The sequence below is a fragment of the Sitophilus oryzae genome, unplaced genomic scaffold, assembly GCF_002938485.1.
Source record: "Sitophilus oryzae breed Bouriz unplaced genomic scaffold, Soryzae_2.0 scaffold_1389_pilon_pilon, whole genome shotgun sequence".
Classification (NCBI taxonomy): Eukaryota; Metazoa; Arthropoda; class Insecta; order Coleoptera; family Curculionidae; genus Sitophilus; species Sitophilus oryzae.
In genome coordinates, this window is record NW_022146047.1 from 3,527,933 (window position 1) to 3,552,731 (window position 24,799).

The 24,799-nt window shown below is 33.8% G+C and overlaps 1 protein-coding gene across 1 annotated transcript; it reads left to right on the forward strand.

The window, feature by feature from the left end:
* The first annotated feature begins 10,553 nt into the window (after window positions 1–10,553).
* LOC115875558 (sodium- and chloride-dependent GABA transporter ine-like) lies at window positions 10,554–24,599 on the forward strand. The gene is made up of 12 exons (XM_030891053.1): window positions 10,554–10,704; window positions 13,779–13,969; window positions 16,869–17,003; window positions 17,090–17,312; window positions 18,834–19,101; window positions 19,171–19,399; window positions 22,119–22,231; window positions 22,294–22,434; window positions 22,541–22,717; window positions 22,791–22,991; window positions 23,742–23,885; window positions 24,259–24,599. The coding sequence occupies exons 1-12, from the start codon at window positions 10,625–10,627 to the stop codon at window positions 24,388–24,390; spliced, it is 2,034 nt and encodes a 677-aa protein (XP_030746913.1). The 5' UTR covers window positions 10,554–10,624; the 3' UTR covers window positions 24,391–24,599.
* Window positions 24,600–24,799: the final 200 nt, after the last annotated feature.

Here is a 24,799-nt window from a genome sequence, read left to right on the forward strand (position 1 = left end):
AAAGGAAATCCGTGTGGAGAACTTCAAAATCCCATCGGACGCGACCCCAGGTGGCGGATAGGGGAAATAACCGCGGACCAAAATTGGAAAAATTCCTTTACTTTGAAACTAAAAGAACTGCCTACCAACTGCAGGATAAATCTGTACCTGATAGTTAAAATAAACACAATTTGGCACCTGTTTCTCCTGTTGGCTTTTGGCTTTGTACTTTTTTAAACTTTGAAGATTTTACAAATTATTATAATAGGTGTTTTATTTATTTGTATAGTTACAGAATTAAGACCCCTATAATGTTTAAACTAGCCTATCAATAAAGACCTTGACATACATTGATCTGGACAAACTTGAAAATTATTAATAAAGCATATTTGTAATATATTATCTTACTATAATAAGAATAACTTAATATGCAATGCATGAAACCGAAAAAAATCTACGAAGTACGAGGGAACATCAATAAGTATCTACGTTAGTGAATCACTAAAATATGGTTTAATTTATCATAAAAAAAAGTTAATTTAGCTTAACCTAAAATCTAAGAAGTACGAGGGAACATCAATAAGTATCTACGTTAGTGAATCACTAAAATATGGTTTAATTTATCATAAAAAAAGTTAATTTAGCTTAACCTAAAATCTAAGAAGTACGAGGGAACATCAATAAGTATCCACGTTAGTGAATCACTAAAATATGGTTTAATTTATCATAAAAAAAGTTAATTTAGCTTAACCTAAAATCTAAGAAGTACGAGGGAACATCAATAAGTATCCACGTAAGTGAATCACTAAAATATGGTTTAATTTATCATAAAAAAAGTTAATTTAGCTTAACCGCCCGAACCAAGAGGAGACAACCTTACCAAAAACCTAAATCCTATCATGGCGGGACCAGGTCAAAATGCGTGGCTAGATAGAAGACTACCCTTTAATGGTCTCAACCCTGGTGCACCAGGGGGCAACCCATTGTATTATCCTCTTCCCTACTTACTTACTACCTTAAAAGTGGACCGACTAACCCTTGCGGTGTATGACCAGCTTTGCCAGGAATCCAATGTAAGGACATCGAGTTGACGAGTCATCAACTCGAGGGAGGAAGGCCATGGTCAGGTATCCACACAATAGGAATTGACCTCAAATCCAAGGAAGCAATAGAGAAAGAGAGATATATTTTCTATTATAGACCCGGAACTCAAAGAGGTGCAGAAAATGGAGATCCTCCAGCCTCTACCTGGAGTACCTGAGCCGGAGACAAGCTCGACTGTTAAGAGCACGGAGGGCTAAACCCCAACCACGGAAGGGTGTATACCATCGTAGGAGGTAGATGTCCACTCATCGGATGATGAACAGTTGTTGTCAGAGGAGGATGAGAAATACCCTATCCTCCCTACAACAGGAAGATCCCCATGTATGATGAGTTATAGACTGGATGATCAGCTATAACTCAAGTAAGGAGGGGGGGGGGGATACACTGGGTAATAAATACTGGTGTTTATTACTCGACCCTTGAATACCGGATGCGTCTCAAAAGTGGCTCACCCCTATAACTTTTTTATTTTTTCATATTACAGACCGAGATTTCGTATGTTAGTATATTACATAAATTGGGATTGATTGACGTATTCAATTGTTTTCAGTCACTTCCTGTTTCACCGGAAATGACCATAACTTTTGATTTTTAAATGGCACCCTCGGTATTCTGTTACTTTACAAATAATTAATTTGATAGAAACTGACACTCTGAATATAATGACATATCATATGTCAACTTTTGACATTTTCGAATATGGTTTATTTGAAATTGTAACATTCTGTTGATAACGATAATTTGACTCGAAATACCAAGTGTATGGTACCAAATTATTCGTAAAAAATGCTTTTTCCAAATTTACTAATGAGCCGCCCTTCTCCCATTGGAAAAAATTGAGACATGATTAAAAATACGATTTGAGCATCTTTTAACCGGCCAGGACAAGACAAGAAAAACATTAGTCGATAAAATCAATTTTTCCAAAGCTACTTGATTAAAAATTTGTATTTTTAACAGAGCCATGGCAATCTAGATTGAAATTTAAAATACGATTTTTTTATAAGCGAAAATGTCGAAAGTTAACATGTGATATATGATTCTACTCCGAGTGTCATTTTCTATCGAATATAGTAGAGTAATATACCCTGTATCATTATAAATGTATAACGACCATAAAGATAATTTACATAGAGGAAAGGAACCAAATATGGAATACCATTTAGTTTGTGACTTAAGACTTAAAATTTCAAAAAAAAAGTTTTTTTGAAAATGATTTGTGATTTAAATCTTCATTCCGATATTCCATATGATCAAAAAAAACGGCGTCCAGTTGGCTTGGAAATGACGATCGATGACATTTCCCATATAATTTTACATATAAAATGACAGCGATCTTCATTTCATAGCCATCGCTGACGCCGTTTTTATTCGATCATACGGTAGAAAAATATCTTTTTAGAAAAGACTTCAGACACTTCGGAAACTTCGGCAGCACATTCTGCAGATAAAAATAAGTAAGAGTTCGTATAAATGTATGTCCTAAAATGCTTACTTTTAGAGGTACAGGGTGTAGAAGTTTCATTTTTATTTCGATTTTTTCTAAATAATTTCTGAAGTAACGTCAATATTTGGATTAAAATTGGTGACTGGGAGTTTTTTGACATGAGAAATTTGGGGGTTTTCGTGTCAATATGACTCCTATTAGTAGAGGGCGCCACCCACATGAGTTTTAACTGTTTTGAAGCGTAATAAAAAGCGTAATTTTTGTCCGTACCTGTATAAAACTACCAAGTGAAAAAATATACATCTCTGTGACTTTTTACGTAAAAAATATCTCTTTGTAAAAATCGCTACGATCAACCATTCTTAAGATATTTAGTATGGAAATAGACAATACATGTCATTATTGACGAAAAATAAACACGTTGAGTAGATAGTTATTTCACTGAAATAATAAATTTGGAAATTTTTATTTTTTTAAATTAATCATACATTTTTCTGCAAAAAATGATGATAAAACAGTTTCTGTTGAACTTTTGACACAAAAAAAATCAAATTTATGATTTCAGTCTAATAACTATTTAGTCAACATGTTAATTTATGTCAGTGATGACAGGTATTGATAATTTCGATTCCACATATCTCGAAAACCATTACTCGAAGCGATTTTTACCAAGAGATCTTTTTCACGTAAAAAACGTCGTAAATATATATTTTTTTATTCAGTAGTTTTATACAGGTACAGACGAAAAGTTATTACTCTTCAAACCAGTTTAAAAATATGTAGGTGGCGCCCTCTACTATTAAGAGTCATACAGAGATCAAAATCAAATTTCACATGTCAAAAAACTCCCAGACATCAATTTTCATCCAAATATTGACCTTACTTCAGAAATTATTTGAAAAAATCGAAATAAAAATGAAACTTCTACACCCTCTATCTTCGAAACTAAACATTTTAGGACATACATTTATACGAACTTTTTTACATATTTTTATCTGCAGAATATGCTGCCGAAGTTTCAGGAATATAGTTTGGACCACCCTGTATAATTACTTACAGGGTATTACTTTTAATCTTTTTTATTATTTGCAACGTTTGAAATTGTTTAAAAAATTATTTGTTTGAAAAAAATAAAACGTTTGAAAAAAAATTGTTCTATACAGAGTAAAATTACTTTTTTGTGCCTCACCTGTAATATTGTCAAACGTACAGCTTCACCACAAAAAGTATCTTATTTAATCCTAATAAAACAGTATACTATTGTTTAGAAACGGCAACATTATTTAGAACTCGCCGATATTTGAAATGATAGTTTAGGCACCGAATATTAAAAGGTTTATTATTAATCATTTTGAGCTTAAAAGAAAGAGCTTATCAAACTTTTAAATTAGCGGTTTACAATCGGTGGTTACCAATCAACAGCTTACCGCCCCCCCCCGTCCTTTTTTCATAGCCCCATAGATAAGAAAAGATCACGTATCAAGAAACACTGGCTTTGAGTACCTTAAACACTCCCACCGAGGCCACAAAGCCCGTTTGAATGAAAAGGCAAAACCTGCATGTGAATATAATGATGACCACTGTCTTTTGCGATCAGGCGTATTTGTTTCCGAGAAATGGCGATATTCTATATTAGGAATACTATTCCATATTTTGGTTTTACTTTCCTCTCATAGTGTTCATCAAACTTTAACTGCAAGACAAAATTTTGCATTATGGTTACTTAAAAATAAAAATTTTTAGGTTTTGAAGTTTTCGTTTAGTGGAATGTTAATTTTTTCTAATGTTTATAGCTGTTCAGTCTAGAAGGGCCCCCAGTAGTGTGGATTCTGGTTACGGATTCAGCGCCAAACCTTTCTCTGAAGCCGGTTCTGTGCGATCGTGGGCCTCAGTCGGAATGGGGTCCACCGATGGAAAGAAAATGATAGTACGCAGGGTGCCCACTTCTCCAGTGGAGCTGTTCAACATCGTAAATCCACCCACGTAAGTCGACAAAACGATCTGCACTAAATTTAAGTATTTTTTTTAAATGTTACAAATTCCTAAAATTCAATACAGATTATACAGGGTCCGGCAAAAGTTCGTCGGGTATATGTGTAGCTCCTATAGTAAAAAACTTCGGAATTTTGTATAAGTGTACAGGGTGGCTCGAATTCGACGCTTATCATTGGGATTTCGGAAACTGTAAGAGATACAGGATCGGTTAAATGGAGGCAAAGTTGCGCAATTTGATGCTCAATAAAATGCCCTATTGAATTTTGAAAAATTCCGAATACTTTCGAAAAAAAAAAACGGAATTTTCAATTTTGTCTTCTATTGTTTCCTGGCTTTATTTGTTAAGATAACTTAAAATGAAAAAACACATTTTCATGGCCACTTTTTCTGCTCTATAACTCTGTGTGATATTTTAAATACGGACCTGATTTTTTTTTCAATTTAATTAATTCCTTTCATCACTCTTAAAACACTATATATAGTCACTTTGATATTTGCCGACGTTTCGTACAGAAAATTCCATCACCTGAATATTTTATGCAAAAAAATAAAAATGCAATATTATTGAGCATCAAATTGTGCAACTTTGTCTCCATTTAATCGATCCTGTATCTCTTACGGTTTCCGAAATCCCAATGATGAGTGTCGAATTCGAGCCATCCTGTACAGTTCATACCAAATAAACTTTTAGTCACGTGATTAAGCTTGCACCGGCACAGCGTTGTCCACTTTTACATATTTTTGTTTTAATCAAAATATTTTAGGAAACAAAATTTAATTAATTATAAATATATAAACAGTTATTATTTACATCAATAAAACTCACCCTTCTTAACAGCACAGTTCAAAATATTCTGATAAAGTTGCGATGAGTTTTTACGGTTATTTAGTTATTTTGTACACTTCGTACTAAAGAGGTTCTAAAAAGAACAATGTTCGACTGCAAGGTCTGCTAGTAAACATTTTTAAGCTTAAAGTATCAACACTATTTATTTAAACCAAAAACTCAAAACACAAAACTAAAGTGTCGAAACCAATGACTAAAGAATATAAGGACATGTAACGCCCCTATACGGGCTGCAGCAGAATTTGTGACCTTAGACGCCTTTTCTTTTGGTGGCAAAATGGTGGCAAACAATGAGCCATCAGCTGGTCACCAACAACAATTTTAGCAATTTTTAATAGTTTGTGTGTAGTGAACTTTGTATAAACTTTATTACAATGCTGATTAGTTGTTCAGCTTTCAAATGTAAAAGCAGCAGTGACAAGAAAGAGCCAGGAGTTACGTTTCATAGGTAAATAAACAGTCCGCTTCACCTTTTTAGCATTTTCTTAAGTTTTCTTATTGAATTCGATAATTATTTTTCTAATATTATATGTACTTGATGTGTGCTATACGTTTATACTAGTTTTGTACCTTTTGTTAACATTTTAATACGTTTTTTTCGTAATTAATTAGTATGATGCCACCACCTACACCATAGGCGTAGTCAAAACATTTATCAAAAATATAAATATCCCTTCAACTAGATCAGTTAAGAAAAAAATATGGTCACGGCACTGTTTGGTGCCATGGTAACAACTTGCTCTCGGGTGTTATTTGTTCTTGAATTCTTTAGTCATTGGTCGAAACGAATGACAATGTCAGGAAGTAAATAAATGAATGTGGCAACTTGACAATTTTTTATAGCAGAGCTACCACCTCTACCCCAGAGGGAAATTTAAATTCCAGTTAGTCAGCCCGGCGGCGAATATGTATATGGTCGGCAACAATTTAAAAAAATCGCGCCTTCGTTTACATAACTAAAAGTTTAATTGGTATAGTTTTTATTTCAGGACATTTCTTGTATTTTTAATATTTTTTTTAAAGACTAATTTAATTTATTATTAATAATATTTTAGGATCAGAAAGGAAACCAAAAATGCAATAATATACAGGGTATTCCGTTTAAAAAAAGTCATCCCGATCCACTCACACTTTTTTGATCCCACTCTGTTGAAGTTAAAATATTTTCCTGAAATACGTCCTGGTACATACTTTAAGTCTGCACAAAATTCCATAGTTTTTTTATGTTAGGAGCTTCAGATGCCCGACGCATTAAGGCCGGACCCTGTATAAATAATGTCTTTTGTATCTCTAATAATAAATAGCTGGCCAATAGTTAAATGCATAAAATGGATAAGATAATAAATACTTATAAATAAATCTCGTACAAAAAATGCAACTGCGGATAACTATTTTACGATAAAATTGTTTGTATATTTTTCCCCAATTATTCCTTAATTAAGTCAACAAAGGCGCGTTTTTGGTCGAGTGATTCAGATTAAAGTGCTTATGAAAATACGTGTTAATGAACTAGCTGTAGCGCCTATAAATGGGAGTAGAAAAAAACAATAAAAATATTTCTAGAGGGAAAAATACCGGCAACGAACAATTTACAAGGAATATTATGGAATTCGAGAAACAATAGACTTGCATCCTTGGTCCTTGGCTTGTATTTATGTCGCACACAACTTTAAATATGTTGCTGCGTTGACTCTGATTTACAATTTGTTCACGAGATTAAATAAAAGGATGAAGGGCATTTCATAACTTGTCATACGATGTGTCGTTCATTTAGATTATATCGTGATTTTTACGAAATCCTGTAATTGGCGATTTTTGAAGTGAAACTGACGCGTAAAAAACTATTTTTTACGCCTAAAAGAATAATTTTTTAATTTAAAACTTTTTCAACATTTCAAACTACACTTTTTTAAACATGTCCTTTAAATTCTTCAGTTTAATAGCTGTTAGTAAGAAGTTTCACTTCAAATATGTGCAAATAGTGCACACATAATTTTTTCATTAAAATTCTTTGTAAAATCCTGCTACTTAAACTTTGTATTCTAATATTGATCAAATGCACAAAAAATTACATTATGAACATTATTCTATTTAACTACCCCAACGGTGGAAGGGTGTATATCCTCCGAGGAAAGTGATGACCACTCTTCGAAGGAAGAATATCTGTTGTCAGAGAAGGATGGGAAATACTTTTTATACCGCCAAAGCGAATACTCCTCGGAAAAGGGGAGGGTAAAGGAACCAAGAAACAGCGCATCTCCACCAAAGAGCCAAGAGAGGGAGCGAGAACCTTTCACCCCTGCTCCAGCAAGGAGAGAAAAAGCCAGGAAAAAAGGCCGTCCAACATCGGGAGGTAAGCAGGGACTTATCACCAGCTTTGCCAGAACTCCAATATAAGGAATGGGAGGAGAGCCATGGGCCATGGTTAGGTCCTCACAATACGAATTGATCTCAAATCCAAGGAGGCAATAGAGAAAGAGGGATATATCCTCTATTGATACGGGACAACACCGGTATTAGGTCTAAGGAGAGACCAAGTTAACAGAGTAAATGGAGACAAATCCTCCAGCCTCAACCTCAAGGGTACCTCAGTACCTTTATGGAAAAACATATACAAAAGATGATTTTGTACAGGTTTAATCTTATCATACCCCCTTTCAAGGACAATATACAGGGTGGTCTGAATTGTATTCGGGAAACTTCGGCAGCCTTAAAGCCGGAGTCTCATGCATCCGAAATCCGATGGTACGACATCCGAAATTTGAAGTTATCCTGTGAAATAAAAAAAGCCTGTCACATACATCCGAAAGTTCGTTCCGAAATTTGACAGTTTTGGCATTTAGACCTGTCATTTCCTATCAACAGTATCAACATTATTACATGTATTATTGGGGAAACACTTATAAAAATAACTTCCTCGCCAAATCTCCCGAAATTGCCCCCTTCCCACTAAACTTGTTTATAAAAACCAATGTTTTCAAAAAAAGTGAGGTTAAAAAACACACGATATCGTACAAAAGTTAAACAAAATTTAACTTTATACGACGTCGGACGATTAGTTAAAAATATCGGATAAAAATTGGTGTCAAAATATTTCGACAAATAGGAGCACCGTCGGATCGTCGTGTCATCGGATTTCGGATGCATGAGACTCCGGCTTTAAGCTTGATTTTCATGCATCCGTTATACGTTGGTACGTTGTACGTTGGTCCGACGGTGCTCTGATTGGTCATAGCGTTTTCGCGCCACTTTTCATCCGTAAATATTTTACTTCAGCCCGTCAACGGACCCGTTCATACGATAACGGACGTTTTGACACTTTTTTGACAAATTTAATCTAACGATAATAAAAATATGAGTAAAATAGCAAAATCGTTATGGAAACGAAAATATAAAATAACACCAACGTATATCCGATAAACGGAGGCATAAAAATGCAATAAATTTAAAAACTGCGTTATTTTCTAACCAATCAAAGTCTTTAAATTCTACCAATAAAATTAATATCGTATCAACGTATCGTCGGACAACGGATGCATGAAAATCAAGCTTTATTCTGCAGATTAAAAGTAAGTAAAAAAGTTCTTATAAATTTATGTCCTAAAAATGCTTTGTTTCCGAGATACATGATGTAGAAGTTTTATTTTTTTGTTTTTGTCTCATGTGAAACATGGAGTGACGCTATAAAAGTGACGCCCCCTTGCAGAAGGCGTCACCTCCATGTTTTTGAACTGATTCCCTTAGTAATAATGTTCCGTCAGTACCTGTATGAAAAAAACTACTGAGTAAAAAATATACATTTCCGTAATTTTTTACGTAAAAAATGTCTCCTGGTAAAAATCGCTACGGGAAACCGTTTTCAAGACATATAGAATTGAAATAGTCAATACATATCATTAATGACGAAAAATAAACATGTCGATTAAATAGTTATCGGAAACTTTTTATTTTTTTAAGCTAATAATGATTTTTTCTAGAAAAAATACCATAAAAGAGTTTCTGTTGAATCTTTGGCACCAAAACATTTCAAATTTATTATTTCAGTCTAACTATTTAGTCAACATGTTTAATTTATGTCATTTATGACGTATTGATAATTTTGATTGCAAATATCTAGAGAACTATTACTCTAGTGATTTTAACCAAGAGAGCTTTTTTACGTAAAAAATATAAAATTGTGTATTTTTTCACTCAGTAGTGCAATACATGTACGGACAAAAAGTTATTACTCTTCAAAACAGCTAAAAAATATGTAGGTGGCGCCTCCTACAAGTAGGAGTCATAATATAAATGAAAATCGAATTTCTTATGTCAAAAAACAACCAGACACCAATTTTCATCCAAATATCGGCGTTAGCTCAGAAATAAAAATTAAACTTCTACACCCTGTATCTCCGAAACGAAGCATCTTAGGACATACATTTATAGAAACTTCTTTACTTATTTTTATCTGCAGAATATACTGCCGAAGTTTTCCAAATACAATTCGGACCACCCTGTATATTATGGATAAACACTACTTACTACTGCTATACAATAATGTATTTTGATCCAGACCAGACATTTTTCAAGTTTCTAAATATTACAGAATTTTATTACATCTATAGATAAAAATTTAAGCACGGAAATGCTGTAAATTGAAATAAACAAAGTAAATAAAACATAAAATTATTTCTATCCACCCATCTCTGACTAACGGGAAAGAAAAAATTCTCCAAAATATTGTTCGGTTTTTGCTTTATTTAAATAAGATGTCGTGTCGGTATTCGCTAGCTAATAAATTATTTTTAACCGAAAAACGGTGTACAAATATTTAACAATAAACATTGTTTAAACAATCGCACGTCACTCGTCACCGTGTTTGGTTACGATTAAACAAAATGTGACAAATTATAACCGGTTAGCGTTTAACGATGTTGTATCGAACCATCGCAAAAGAACTAATATGATAACAAGGCGATGCGAAAGAAATTCCATTATTTAATATCGAAATAGTTTTCGGTTTAAAAAAATATATTTCAGCAGCGATATATATCTCGTCTCCCGTAAATTAACACTCTGCTGCTAATTTATTATACCTCCCTCGAAGATTATCAGAAAACAGACAAATTACTGTTTGTTCGACAAATCAGCACGGAGGCTCTAAAAAATGTTGTAATGAGGGTATAAAAATATGGTTTGCATGTTAAACGAATTTAGTTTCACGTTGACTGTTCGAAAGCAAAAGAAACAGTAGTGCGTCTCGAAAAACAATGTCTATAAAGTACGAGTATATAGTTCCGAAAAGAATATCTACGGTGACTGCATCGCCAGAACCGTCCTACAGACAAAGGTACGACTTAGATGAAGAGTTGTTTAAAAAATAACGTTTCTGTAACTTTTAGTAATAAAAGAAAGTAAAAAAGTTTGAGATTGAACAGTTATTGTTAAATATTTTTGTTTAGGTCCTTATTTATACCTACTTGTACAAGGTGTCCCATTTTCGTGTGCCTTATAGAGTTTCTCGTTTATATCTGTACTACTTTTTTATGAAACTAAAGATGCTACACACATATATTTGATATCAATTAAACTTTTAGTTACGTAATCGAGGGCGCGATTTTTAAATTCATTGTTGCCAACCATGGAAATATTCGGCGCCGTGCTGACTAACTGGAATTTAAATTTCGCGCTAGGAATTCAAGTGGTAGCTCTGCTGTAAAAATGTCAAGCCGCATTTATTTATTTCCTGACATTATCATTCGTTTTGACACTTTTGTGGTTTTGTATTACAAGTTTTTGGTTTAAATAAATAGTGTTGTGATACTTTAAGCTTAAAAATGTTTACTAGCAGACCTTGCATCGAACATTGTTCTTTTTAGAACCTCTTTTAGTTAGAAGTGGTACAAGATAGCTTATTAGCCGTAAAAAACTCATCGCAACTTTATTAGAATATTTTGAACGAGAAAGAGAGGTAGTAATGGTCCTTTATGTCCCTTAAGTGCTGTTAAGAAGGTTAGTTTTGTTGATGTAAATAATAATTGTTTATATATTTATAATTAATTTATGTTTCTTTTTTAAAATATTTTGATTAAAAGAAAATATATAAAAGTGGGCAACGCTGTGCCGGTCAAGCTTAGTCACGTGACTAAAAGTTTATTTGGTATGAACTGTATTTGTTCTGGCCCCTTGGTTTCTGAAATACAGGGCGAATTTTAAAATGTTGCATTTTTCAACTCCCCTCTTTTCTCGGTTACTATAACTCATCGAAAAGATTAAAAATTGAGTCTCATATAGTTTTTCACGTAGCACTCAGTGGCGTAACTAGATGTTCGCTGGAAGCTGTCATTCTTGAAATAAGACCAATGTTTTTGTAAATGTCGAAAAAAATCTTCAATTTCGTCCTGTATTTGGACAGATCTGTGTGTAGTTGGTTAGGTTTGTTTGATAAACAAATAGCACAGTAATGTGGAAACCGGATCTTTGTAGCTTTACTCATAAAACGAGAAACACTGCAAAACACACAAAAATGGGACACCCTGTACAAATACAGTTCCTAGTTTAAACAGAAAAATTTAAAAAATGGAAAACTACAGTGGAAATAATAAACATATTTAATTTTATAGTTCAAACATTACTGTACATTAATGTATATAAACACGAGAAATTAAATTAAACATTTTATCTGGTAATATGTAGAATTCTAAACAATTGTAGGTAAATTTAAGAAACCCTATCTAAATAATTAATGCTATGTGAAACAAAAGGTAAAAAATAAATAAAAGTATATTTACATTAATGTAATAAGTACGTAACAGCAAAAATATTCTATTTTTACTGAGAGCACGTGAAAATCATATTGCGCGACTTTTTTCCGTACAAAATAGCTTCCAATTACCTAATTTGCTTAACGGACTTTTAATTCGTTTCGCAAAGTACCTTCGACACAGGAACAACATCCACAATTACAGGAAGTAATTGTTATTGTTTTTACCAACGTTATTTCATATTTATACACCAATGAATTAATTGCAAACGCCTGTTAATAAGGCAAAACGACATTCTGAAGTTTTTTAGAGTTCCGTACCTCAAAAAGAAAAAACGGAAACTTTATAGGATCACTTTGTTGTCTGTTCGTCTGTCTGTCTGTTAAGATCCTTTATCTCGGGAACGCGTGAAGGTATCGGCTTGAAATTAAAACCATATACTCAGGTCTACAGTCCTTTGAGGCTGTGAAAAAATCAAACTTCTAAGTTAACGTTAAAAAAAGATACGGCCGTTTATGCCGCAAAAAAACGCATATTTCGACACTCTCACGGGAATCAAAATTTAGAGGGTATTTTGCCATTTTCCGTAGTCTACTATGAAGTTTAGCCGTAAAAGTAATACCGTCTTATACAGGGTGTCTCAGGCTGAGCGTGCATTAGAAATTTCTAGAGAACTACAATATCTAGATAAGAGATTTTTTGCACATTACTGTTTCACGAGATCTATCGATTAAAAATATTTTCAATATGGCGGCACTTCCGGAAATACCGGAAGTTGACAGCAACTTTTGTATTTTAAATGGGTACCCTCATTTTTTATTGCCGCACGCGCCGCATTATTCGCTATTTTGTTTCTTTTTGCCCCTACTACACCCGTATTTGCCAATCGAATTTCTCATCAGTCGCTTCCGGAGTCCTGTCTGCGGTGATGAACGTGTTTTTTTTAATATTTCTCGACAATAAATGACAACGAACAAGAAATAATTATGAGCTCCTTGCTAATAGAAGAAGAAGAAATCACGAGAAAGAATCGAAAGTTATAGGTTCACAGTATTGGCAAAAATCCACATTATTTCCATATTTAATTGAGGATGAACTAAAAATTTTTCAATATATCAATATGAGCCATGGAAAATTTGCGAACTTTCTTAGCATATTGAATTTCTAATCTCCTCTTCGGCTGCTACGTAGAGTGGAACGAATTGCGGGTGACGTCAGCAGCACTAGTCGCATTTACCGAAAATCATTCTGGCCCAACAATGCTGGCCGCATTTTCGTCGATGCGATTCGTGCGGCTCTGGCTAGTGTGCGCACCTTTATTGAAAGTAACACAAACAATATTTTTCTTCGGTTGAGGCGGCGCGTGCGGCTCTGGTCAGTGTGCGCGTACCTTTATAGTTCTCTAGAAACTTCTAATGCACGCTGAGCGTGGGACACCCTGTATACTACAAATATAGAGAAAAACTGAAAACTATACATTTATAATTCAATCATAAAAAATATACAGTATGTCCCGGATTGTTTTTACAAAAGGAAAAACAGACACACACTTTTTTATTATTGACATTTTGATAATGACAATATTGACAACATTGATAATAATGACAACATTTGACATTAAGATAATGATAAATATTTTATAAGTGATTTCCGGTTGTAGTCCTCCCGAAGAATACGTTTATGATGACGAAAGTGACGATGGAACCGATGACGACGAGGACAGTGTGTACATTAAACCGAGACGTCAACACTGGTCCAACAAATTGCAGTTTGTGTTGGCCTGTGTGGGATACAGTGTCGGATTGGGTTCGATATGGAGGTTTCCCTACCTGTGTTATAAAAGTGGAGGAGGTAAGTCTAAAAGAAGCCCTACACGCAACGATATGATCTGCATGCCAAATCGCACAGTTCGGATTGTATAAAAGATAATTTTGTCAGTCTACAGGGTGGTCCGAATTGTATTTGGGAAACGGCAGTATATTCTGCAGATAAAAATAAGTAAAACATTTCGTATAATTTTATGTCCTAAAATACTTCGTTTTGGAGATACAGGGTGTAGAAGTTTCATTTTTATTTCGTTTTTTCCAAATAATTTCTGAACAAACACTGATATTTGGATGGAAATCATGGGTAATTGGCCCAGCAGTACCCCCAAGTACTGCTGGGCACCCCTCTGGAATTATGACTCTTGGCTACGTATTAATTTTTATTTGCTTGTGATGTAGTAAAATTGACTTTTCTAGTTTTGTTTAGTTAATATTATTTAGTTGTGTTAAAAAAATGTGTTAATTTTTATTTTTTAGAAAATTTGTAGGTATTTAAGTAATTTACGGGAACACGGTTTGATAACCAAGTTTATGAAATTTCTTGATAGAGAAATTCATGTAAACGTTTTATTAAAAAAATGTGCTTTTTAAAATTATTTTTCATTTAAAAAAAAAACAAAAGCCTTAGGCCCCCCCTGGACTCAACCACAGGCCCCCCCAGGCCCACCCCAGGATAAATTGCTAGTTACGCTAATGATGTCAGTATGACTCCTACTTGTAGGGGGCGCCACCCACATATTTTTTAGCTGTTTTGAAGAGTAATAACTTTTCGTTCGTACCTGTATTACACTATACCGGGTGCGTCTCAAAAGTGGCTCACCCCCTATAACTTTTTTATTTTTTCAGATTACAGAACGTGTTTTCTGTCACTTCCTGTGACAATGACTACAATTTTTGATTTTTAAATGGCACCATCGGTATTTTTTTACTTTATTTGATAGAAGCTAACATTTTGAATAGAATGACATATCATATGTCAACTTTTGACATTCTAGCTTAATACAAAATAGTATTTTAAATTTCAATCTAGAGTACCACGGCTATGTTAAAAGCACTAATTGTTAATCAAGAAGCCTTGAAAAGATAAATTTGATCGTCTAATGTTTTTAGTGTCTTGTCTTGGCCGGTTAAAAGATGCCCAAATCGTATTTTTAATCATATCTCATTTTTTTCAAAAGGAACGAGGGTGACTCATTAGCTTATTTGGAAAAAGCATTTTTTTACGAATAATTTGATACCACACACTTGGTATTTCGACTCAAAATGTCGTTATGAACCACCTGTTACAATTTTAAATAAACCATATTCGAAAATGGCAAAATTTGACATATGTCATTCTATTCAGAGTGTCATTTTCTATCGAATAAAGTAAAAAAATACCGATGGTGCTATTTAAAATTCAAAAGTTTAATCAAATTTATCATTTCAGTCAAATAACTCACTCTAGTCAGGTTTTATTTTTTCTCAATAATGACATCTATTAACTATTTCCTTACCAAATATCTTTACCAAGAGACATTTTTTTACGTAAAATATTACGGAAATGTATATTTTTCCACTCAGTAGTTTTATACATGTACGGACGAAAAGTTATTGCTCTTCAAATCAGTTAAAAAGTTTGAATAAGAAGACTAAGGAAGGAGCATATCAAAAATCTTAGGTACACCGCGATGGGCCTCAAATATGGCCGACTTAAATTCCGGTTTATCAGTGCCGTTCTAATTTTATTTAAAAAATGTAAAACTATGATGTAGGGTACACGTGGGGTAGACTCAATAATTTGTTATTTTATTTTACGTTGTGAATAAATGTTGGTAGTTATTAAAATTGTTATAAAATATATAATTCTAATAAAAATAGATAAGTTATAATAAGTATTTATTAACACAAACATCCGATACGCTACTGAAGCAGGTAAGTCAAATTAACGTATCAAAATTCTTTGACATCTGATCTTTGACAAGTAGAAAATAAAAGCTAAAATGCAAGAAAATATATAATTTAGTTAATTTAAGTGAATTTCATAAATGATCGGTTTACTACACGTATGTATATTATATAGTCACTTACTAGCGAAAAGTTGTTCCATTATTTCACTCAATTTTTGCCGAGATCTCCCGCACGCTACCAACCAACTATTTTAGAGTCTTTTTCGATAAATCGCGATAATGTCACTGTTAATTTAAGTTCTGCCACAATTTCCACCACTATTTACTACCTTTATACAACTATCAGTAGTAGAATAAATAATAAATAACATAAAATAAGCTCCGTAAAGACTGACAAATCCACAAAATTTAAAATCAAATTCAAATGTGTCAAATGAATCGTCAAACAGAACTGTCAAGGATCCCCACCCTAGAGAGCTTTTTCTGCCCACCATGCATGAATACATGGATAGCATTATGCTCCTTCCTTAGTCTTCTTATTCAAAGGTTAAAAATCATGCAGGTGGCGCCCCCTAGTAGTAGGAATCATATTGACATCAAAATCAAATTTCTTATGTCAAAAACACCCAGAGACCAATTTTCATCAGAAATTATTTGAAAAAAAAACGAATTAAAAATGAAACTTCTACACCCTGTACCTCTGAAACAAAGCCATTTTAGGAATCCGAACTATCATACTTCTTATTTTTATCGGTAGAATATGTTGGCGAAGTTTCTCAGAATACAATTCGGACCACCCTGTATAGTCTAGTACAGTTGCCGCCAAATCTATGGTCTGTGCAGTTAAACATATTCAGCATGTTGAAAGATCGCGTCTTTATCGAAACTGCCACTACACGCTGGGTTCTGAGCTAAATTGAAGTACTGTACTGGACTGTACAGTTTAAATCTCTTAGACTTAGAAATCGTTACGTGTAGGGCCCTTTTAAATCTAGGAAAATATTTAAGAGTTAAACATAAACTTTCTTATCCCAGCTGTGTTTTTAATTCCATACGCAATTATTATGGTGTTTATCGGAGGACCAATGTTGTATATGGAACTGGCAGTGGGGCAGTTTACCGGCCGAGGGCCTATAGGAGCCCTGGGACATCTTTGTCCCTTATTTAAAGGTATATTTTGCCTGCACGTATTGAGATTCATCTAAAGAGATTTTTTTCTCTAAATCGTTCACGAGCGTAATTACTTTTTATTATAGGTACTGGTTTAGGTAGCGTAGTTATATCCTTTCTAATGTCGACGTATTACAGCGTGATTATAGCGTACGGGGTGTACTATTTCTTCACGTCGTTCCGCTCGAAACAGCCCTGGGACGATTGCTCGCACCGCTGGAACACGCCCTACTGCTGGGTGCCGTCCAAATCGGCAGAAAACGTCACCAAACCCATCTACAGCCAGAGCCCAGCCGAAGAATTTTACGAGTACGTCTTTATATACTCAGATGCAAAAAAACGCAAAGAAATTTTTTGTAACCAATATAATTATATTTTTTTTACTTTTAACTATATTTTAATGATTTTTTAGTAAACTGTATACAAGGTGTTTTTAACATGTGCCATCTCTCGTGGGGAGATTCCTCACGTAAAAATAAGATTTATTTTTCATATCAACATAGGTCCGATTCTACTTTATTTCGTAGCTATAGGGTGTTAAAATCTTAATATATTTCGATTTATTATAATTTTCTTCCAAGTACTTTTAGCGTTTCGAATGAAATATTGGGGATAAAAGATAAACAAGGATAAAAGTTACTATAAATGCGACATATTTTAAAGCTAAAAAAGGGTCGACATCTTCACCAGAGACGTGCATATGGGTTATCACTGGAATATTTTTTTAAAAAAGGCATGTACGCCACTGATTTGTTTTTCTCTTGTTAGCGAAGTAGTGTAAGGAATTTAATGCCGATTAAAAGTTATCTCTTGATATTTTGTCGATTTTGGCCTCCTTCATGAGATAAACGGAATTTTATTAATTTGCGTTGATCCAAGTCTAATAGCAACCTTAAAAAAATAATATCATTAACTTGCGAAAGTACTCATCGATTCCTCATCAAAAAAATATGAAAAAAAGTTCCTATAAACATATAAACTATAAAAAAAGATGTTCCTATAAACTATAAAAAAAGATGTTAAAACTTTTTAAAATTAGTTTTTTTGTTATCTTAAATACCATTATTTTATTATTTGAAATTGTTGTAGGTTGGACTAATAGTAATAATAGCTAATAGTAATAATATTTAATAATAAATTAGGTAAAATATATATTTTATTAATTTTATTTTAATTTTAATTTTAATAATAATTGTGATTAATAAAATTGCGTTTATCTCATCAAGGAGGCTGAAATCGACAAAATATCAAGAGACAACTTTTAATCGGCATTAAACTGCTTACACTATTTCGCTAACAAGAGAAAAAAATGTCAGTGGCGTACATTCTTTTTATAGAAGAATATTCCAGTGATAACACATATGTACGTGTTCCTGATGAATTTATCAACACTAACCTAACCTAACAGAAATACTACCTGGAAGAATACTATAACAAATCGAAAGATTATTAAGATTTAACACCCTGTAGCAACGAAACAAAGCAGAATCGGACCTATGTTGATATGAAAAATAAACTTTATTTTTACGTGAAGAATCTCCCCACGAGATATGGCACATGGTTTTTGAAACACCCTGTATATCTGGAGGCACGGTAGTGCCCCCGCCAAGTCGAGCACAGCCGTACCATCCTTTTCTCGAAGGTATTAGCGGCACTTTTGACCACCTTGTAACTTCGTTGTGGATAAAGCAAGAATATTAATACAGTTTACTAATAAAATCAGGAAAATTGGACTATATATGAATAAAAAAATAACACATAACGCGTTTTTTGGCATCTCAGTGTACAAACCTGGCTATAGAATTTTTAATTGAATCATATCTTTTCCAGTCGCAAGGTGCTGCAAATAGGGAAAGGCATCGAGGATTTCGATATCCTGAGATGGGAGCTGGTGGCCTGTTTGATCTGCGCCTGGGTTCTCATCTACTTCGCCATTTGGAAGAGCATCAAATCTTCGGCTAAAGTGCGCTACTTCACCGCCACGTTTCCCTTCGTCATTATAATCGTGCTGCTGATCAAGTCGCTGACGCTGGAGGGCGCAGACACAGGGATGAGATACTTTTTCAAACCAAAATTCGAACTACTCTTAGATGCAAAGGTATCTGTTAAAACGTTGATTATTTTTAAGGAAATACTCAATTTAAAATAACATTGATTGATGTTTTAGGTGTGGGTAAACGCAGCTAGTCAAACGTTCAATTCCATGGGCTGTGCCTTTGGTTCCATGATCTCTTTCGCCAGCTACAACAAGTACAATAACAGCATTCTGCACGACACTATAGCTGTTTGGTTGGTGAACGGCATAACTAGCTTATTAGTGGGTATATTCGCCTTTGCTACCATCGGGAATATTGCCACCGAGCAAGGAACTTCCATCGAGGACGTCATAGACGACGGTAAGACAAAGAATATTCTGTAACTTCTAAAAATTGTCTAAGTTACTGATATCGATAAAGTTTTCTAATATTTTAAATATGGCTAGTATCGATTCTATATTTTCCTTCTATCTGTTTGGATGTAAGTTAACACTTATCAGATGTTTTAACATATCTTTTTATCTCATATTGTTAAATAGGTTATACATTGAACCTTAACTGGAAATACTCTTATCTGTATCTGAGTATTTTATGATTTTAAATAAATATAACATTACTAAGAATGTAATTATCTAAGTAATAAATATGAACGATATTTAAAAGTAAATAAATGATGTATAAGCATCATTTTTATTCTGGATGCTAATAAAATTTAAACCCTTCTGAAAAACTGTGTGAAATATAGTAAAAGTAAAAACAAACTGTATAATTATTTAAATTATAAATAAAAATATCTTCTAATATACAGTATGTACCCGGATTGTTTTAACAAGAGAAAAAACTTTTTAGTTATTAACATTTTCAGAAAAATGCATTCTAAACATAAATTTTTGCTTGTTCTAAAATCAGGGCCGTTCCTGGCGAGCGTGCAGTGCGTGCACGCACGTAGGCGCAACATTTTGGGGGTGTCAAATCGAAGTGTCAATCAGTACTTTGTAACAAAAAACCGATACGCTTTCTTGTTAATAAACAAATACTTACATACATCATAGGATAAAGTTTGCTTAGCGTCTTTTTTTGCGTTGGCCGCACCGAATAAACAAGTCTAGGGCAATCTGTCGGCAACACATTGATCTCATCTCTTTATTTTTCATTTTATGGAAAGCACTGTTCATTAAAATGCTGTATCCTATGTTATAGAGCTTGTTTCTCTCTACATTTCCTGTCTCACCATATACCGTTTGTGTCGGGGAAGGGATAACAGTTTCATAGTTGTCGATTTTCGACAGAAATCAGTGCATGTATATTATTTCGTATATTTTTCATTTTATTGATTTTATGGAAAGCACTGTTCATTAAAATGTTGTATCCTATGTTATAGGGCTTGTTTCTCTCTACAATTTTCTGTCTCACAATATACCGTTTGTGTCGGGGAAGGGATCATAGTTTCATAGTTGTCGATTTTCGAAAGAAATCAGTACATGTATATTATTTCGTATATTTTTCATTTTATTGATTTTATGGAAAGCACTGTTCATTAAAATGTTGTATCCTATGTTATAGGGCTTGTTTCTCTCTACAATTTCCTGTCTCACAATATACCGTTTGTGTCGGGGAAGGGATCATAGTTTCATAGTTGTCGATTTTCGAAAGAAATAAGTACATGTATATTATTTCGTATATTTTTCATTTTATTGATTTTATGGAAAGCACTGTTCATTAAAATGTTGTATCCTATATTATAGGGCTTGTTTCTCTCTACAATTTCCTGTCTCACAATATACCGTTTGTGTCGGGGAAGGGATCATAGTTTCATAGTTGTCGATTTTCGACAGAAATGAGTACATGTATATTTTTTCGTATATTTTTCATTTTATTGATTTTATGGAAAGCACTGTTCATTACAATGTTGTATCCTATGTTATAGGGCTTGTTTCGCTCTACAATTTCCTGTCCCATAATGTACCGTTTGTACCGGGGACGGGATCATAGTTTCATAGTTGTCGATTTTCGAAAGAAATCAGTGCATGTATATTATTTCGTATATTTTTCATTTTATTGATTTTATGGAAAGCACTGTTCATTGAAATGTTGTATCCTATGTTATAGGGCTTGTTTCTCTCTACAATTTCCTGTCTCACAATGTACCGTTTGTGTCCGGGAAGGGTTCATAATTTCATAGTTATCGATTTTCGAGAGAAATCAGTACATGCATATTATTTCCGATTTTTAGTTTATTGTTTTTATGTATTTCATATAAAATGGGTCAGTTTTTTTTCGTTAGGGTAATATTTTTGTTACTAAATATTTTTGTGGTTTTGTTTTCTTTATTTAATAAATGTTTTTATACTTTAATTAGAATAGTTTTTTTACATTTCCAATTACATATTGCTCGTTTGTCGCAGAATATAAATTCTTTAATTTTTTGAGATTAAGATTAAAATATATAATTGATTTAAATATAAAAAGGGCGCACCAAAGAATGCTGCACGTAGGCGCCAGATACCCCAGAAACGGGCCTGTCTAAAATGGTTAATCCCGTTTATGCTTCCAAATCTCCATCCATACCGTTAAAGAGAAAATTAAATAAAAAACATAAAAATATAGTTAAATTTTTCCTAAATGTCCTAAAAATCATGTTAATGAAGCACAACATTTATTTACTTAGTTCATTGCTACGGAAAGGGTTTATAAAAAAAATAGTTATCGGAAAATGTGATACTTTAACAACAGCAAAATATATGACGTTAATCAAAATTAATAATAATCATCTATCAAAGACGCTTACTGATTATCTATCAAAGATGTAACTACAAAAACGTCTAATAGAAACGCGTTTTGATTTTTTTAGGGTTTTTATTGGACGGAAAATTTAACTATATTTTTATATCTTTTTTTAATTTTCTCTAAAAAAGTATGGAAATTTAGAAAAAAATAAACAAGATTGCCCATTTTAGAACATACAAAATTTTTTTTATGAAGAATGCATTTTTCCCAAAATGTCAAAAAAAGTATTTCCTCTTGTAAAGACAATCCGGGGACATACTGTATAATATAATTGTTTTAACCTCTTTTACAGGTCCTGGCCTTATTTTTGTTGTTTACCCTCAAACGATGGCCAAGATGCCCTCGTCCCAACTGTGGGCCGTCTTTTTCTTCTTCATGCTGATCTGTCTCGCCCTCAACAGCCAAGTAATAACGAAAATATTGCTCTCCAAAGCATTTTTAGACGATATCATTCAGTTCTTTTGCAGTTTGCCATCGTCGAAGTGGTGGTCACCTCCATCCAGGACGGCTTTCCCGGCTGGATCAAGAAACACCTCATGTGTCACGAAGTGCTGGTCCTCGTCATCTGCGTCATTTCGTTCCTTTGCGGCATTCCCAACGTAACTCAAGTGCGTTCAGGTTTTTAAGTAATAAAGTCTAGTTTAAATATTATTTCTTACTTAAATTACTACTCATTTTTTGGAGTGATATGGTAGACAACGAAGTGTTTTTTAGGGAGGAATTTATTTCTTTCAATTGATCGATCACTACGCAGCTTCCATATCCATAATGTATTTGGCCTTTTTCGAAGTGATTGCAGTGGCGTGGTTCTACGGTGCCTTCAGGCTGTGTAAAAATGTGAAAACTATGACGGGTCGCCATCCAGGATGGTTTATTAAGATATGTTGGCTGGTAAGATATTATGTCACATGTTCTGATGGTTTTGACAATAAAAGCTTTTCAAACCCCCAAAAAAATATTCTAGGTCGTAACTCCACTGATGATATTCGCCTTGTGGGTGTTCCTTATTTTGGACTATGAGCCCCCGACTTACAACAATGGCGCCTACCATTATCCGCCATGGGCCATAGCGCTGGGCTGGATCATCTGCTCACTTTCCATAGTGTGTATTCCAGTTTATATGGTCGTGGTATTTTTGCGTACGCCTGGCGAAAATTTATTACAGGTAAACAAAACACGTTTTTTGTAAATACAGGGTATTTCAAATAACATGTGCCATCTCTCACGGGGAGATTCCTCACGTAATAAAACTGCGTGTGCCCTATCTGCGCATATTTGAAGTGAAACTTCTTCTTAGTTCCATCTGTCTGTCTGTCTGTCTGAAGACTTCATTCTGGTACCTCTATCCACGTGCTTAGTTTGAGTCCAATCGACCCATAATTAAGAAAAATCCTGATGATTTCGTCCATTTAGCGGCATCGGTTCGAAACGTCGAGGGCGTCATCCTGTAGCCCGTCCCCAATTATGCCGAAATCGTCTCACATTTTTCTTCAGTATCAAATCGTTAGTCACACCCTGATGAGGATGTAAACAAAACGTCATATCCAACTTTGCAGGGTGGGATCGTGTGCACCGTCCCTCACATAGTCTACCCACAAAATTTGATCGCGATCGGACATCAAATTTTGACGTTTCTTACGTCAAAACTAACTGTCACAGTGACACGTGTCGTACACGGTTAAGTTGGCCTTGGTCCAATCCATCGATATACCAAACTTTATGTAAATTGGACGATTTTGTTATTTAATTGAAGAATCAGAATCGCACCTATGCTGATATGAAAAATAAATCTTATTTTTATGTGAGAAATTTCCTCACGAGAGATGGCACATGTTTTTTGAAACACCCTGTTTATTGTAAATAATACATTATTGCAAAGTGCATCAAAACAATTTGTAATTTGTTATTATTGTAGAAACTGAAAAATTCCATTAAATCCGATTTAATGGATAAATGTCCGAAATGCGACGAACCCGATTGTGACTGTGTCTTGAAAGAGGAAGAGTCCAGTCCAATGTTGGTCATGCAAGCCCATCCAGAGATAACTGGTGACATACAGGTAGGGACCAAGATAGTGTTAATATAAATACTAATCAACAGCTTCATGTCGATTTTATGGGCAAGGATTGAATGTAGCCACCCTATGATTGAAAAAAAAAGGCGTCCAGCTGGCTTGGAAATGAACTTCGATGAAATTCCCCATATAATTTTATATATAAAATGAAAGCGATCTTCATTTCATAGCCATCGCTGATGCCTTTTTTTTTATCATATTGTACCGTCTGATTGAAAAGAAACGGCGTCCAGTTGGCTTGGAAATGAACATCGTTGACAATTTCGATGTAATTTTACATATAAAATGACAGCGATGTTCATTTCATAGCCATCGCATAAAAATGCTTGAAATTAGACAAAACAAATTTTGATTTTAGGCTGGAATGCCATTGTTTACGACAATGTCCAACGCGAGAAGCCCAGAAGGCGACAGAAAGAACAGCAACATCAGCCAGTACGAAAATGTGAATCACAACAACGTGACGAATGGAACGGACAATCATAAATAAATTCAGAAGAAGCAAAAAAACTCGAAAACGAATCTTTTATAGTAAAGTACCAGTTTACTATTATTATTGGTGTGATATGAAAAGTTAAAAATCTCTTGACTTGGCAAGGACACTCTCCAACACAATTTTAATAAGCATAACTTTAACATAAGACAAATAATTATTTTGATATTAGGAATAAAGTGACGCGCTGCCCAGTTAGAATAGTAGCCAAAGGACTTTCTGTACATTCCCTCTATTCTAGATTATAGATAAATAATTTATCTAGAAATTAGGATTGAAAAACATTCCATTGATATTAAAAAGAAGTCACATGGTGGTTCGTATTGTATTGGGAAACTTCGGCAGCATATTCTGCAGATAAAAATAAGTAAAAAAGTCCGTATAAATCTATGTCGTAAAATGCTTA

Excerpts from the sequence above, each read along its gene's own strand:
- LOC115875558 (XM_030891053.1), top strand. The coding sequence starts at position 10,625 with ATGTCTATAAAGTACGAGTATATAGTTCCGAAAAGAATATCTACGGTG. Across the intron at positions 22,992-23,741 it reads CTGGCGAAAATTTATTACAG|AAACTGAAAAATTCCATTAA; the intron begins GTAAACAAAACA and ends TTATTATTGTAG. Across the intron at positions 23,886-24,258 it reads AGATAACTGGTGACATACAG|GCTGGAATGCCATTGTTTAC; the intron begins GTAGGGACCAAG and ends TTTTGATTTTAG.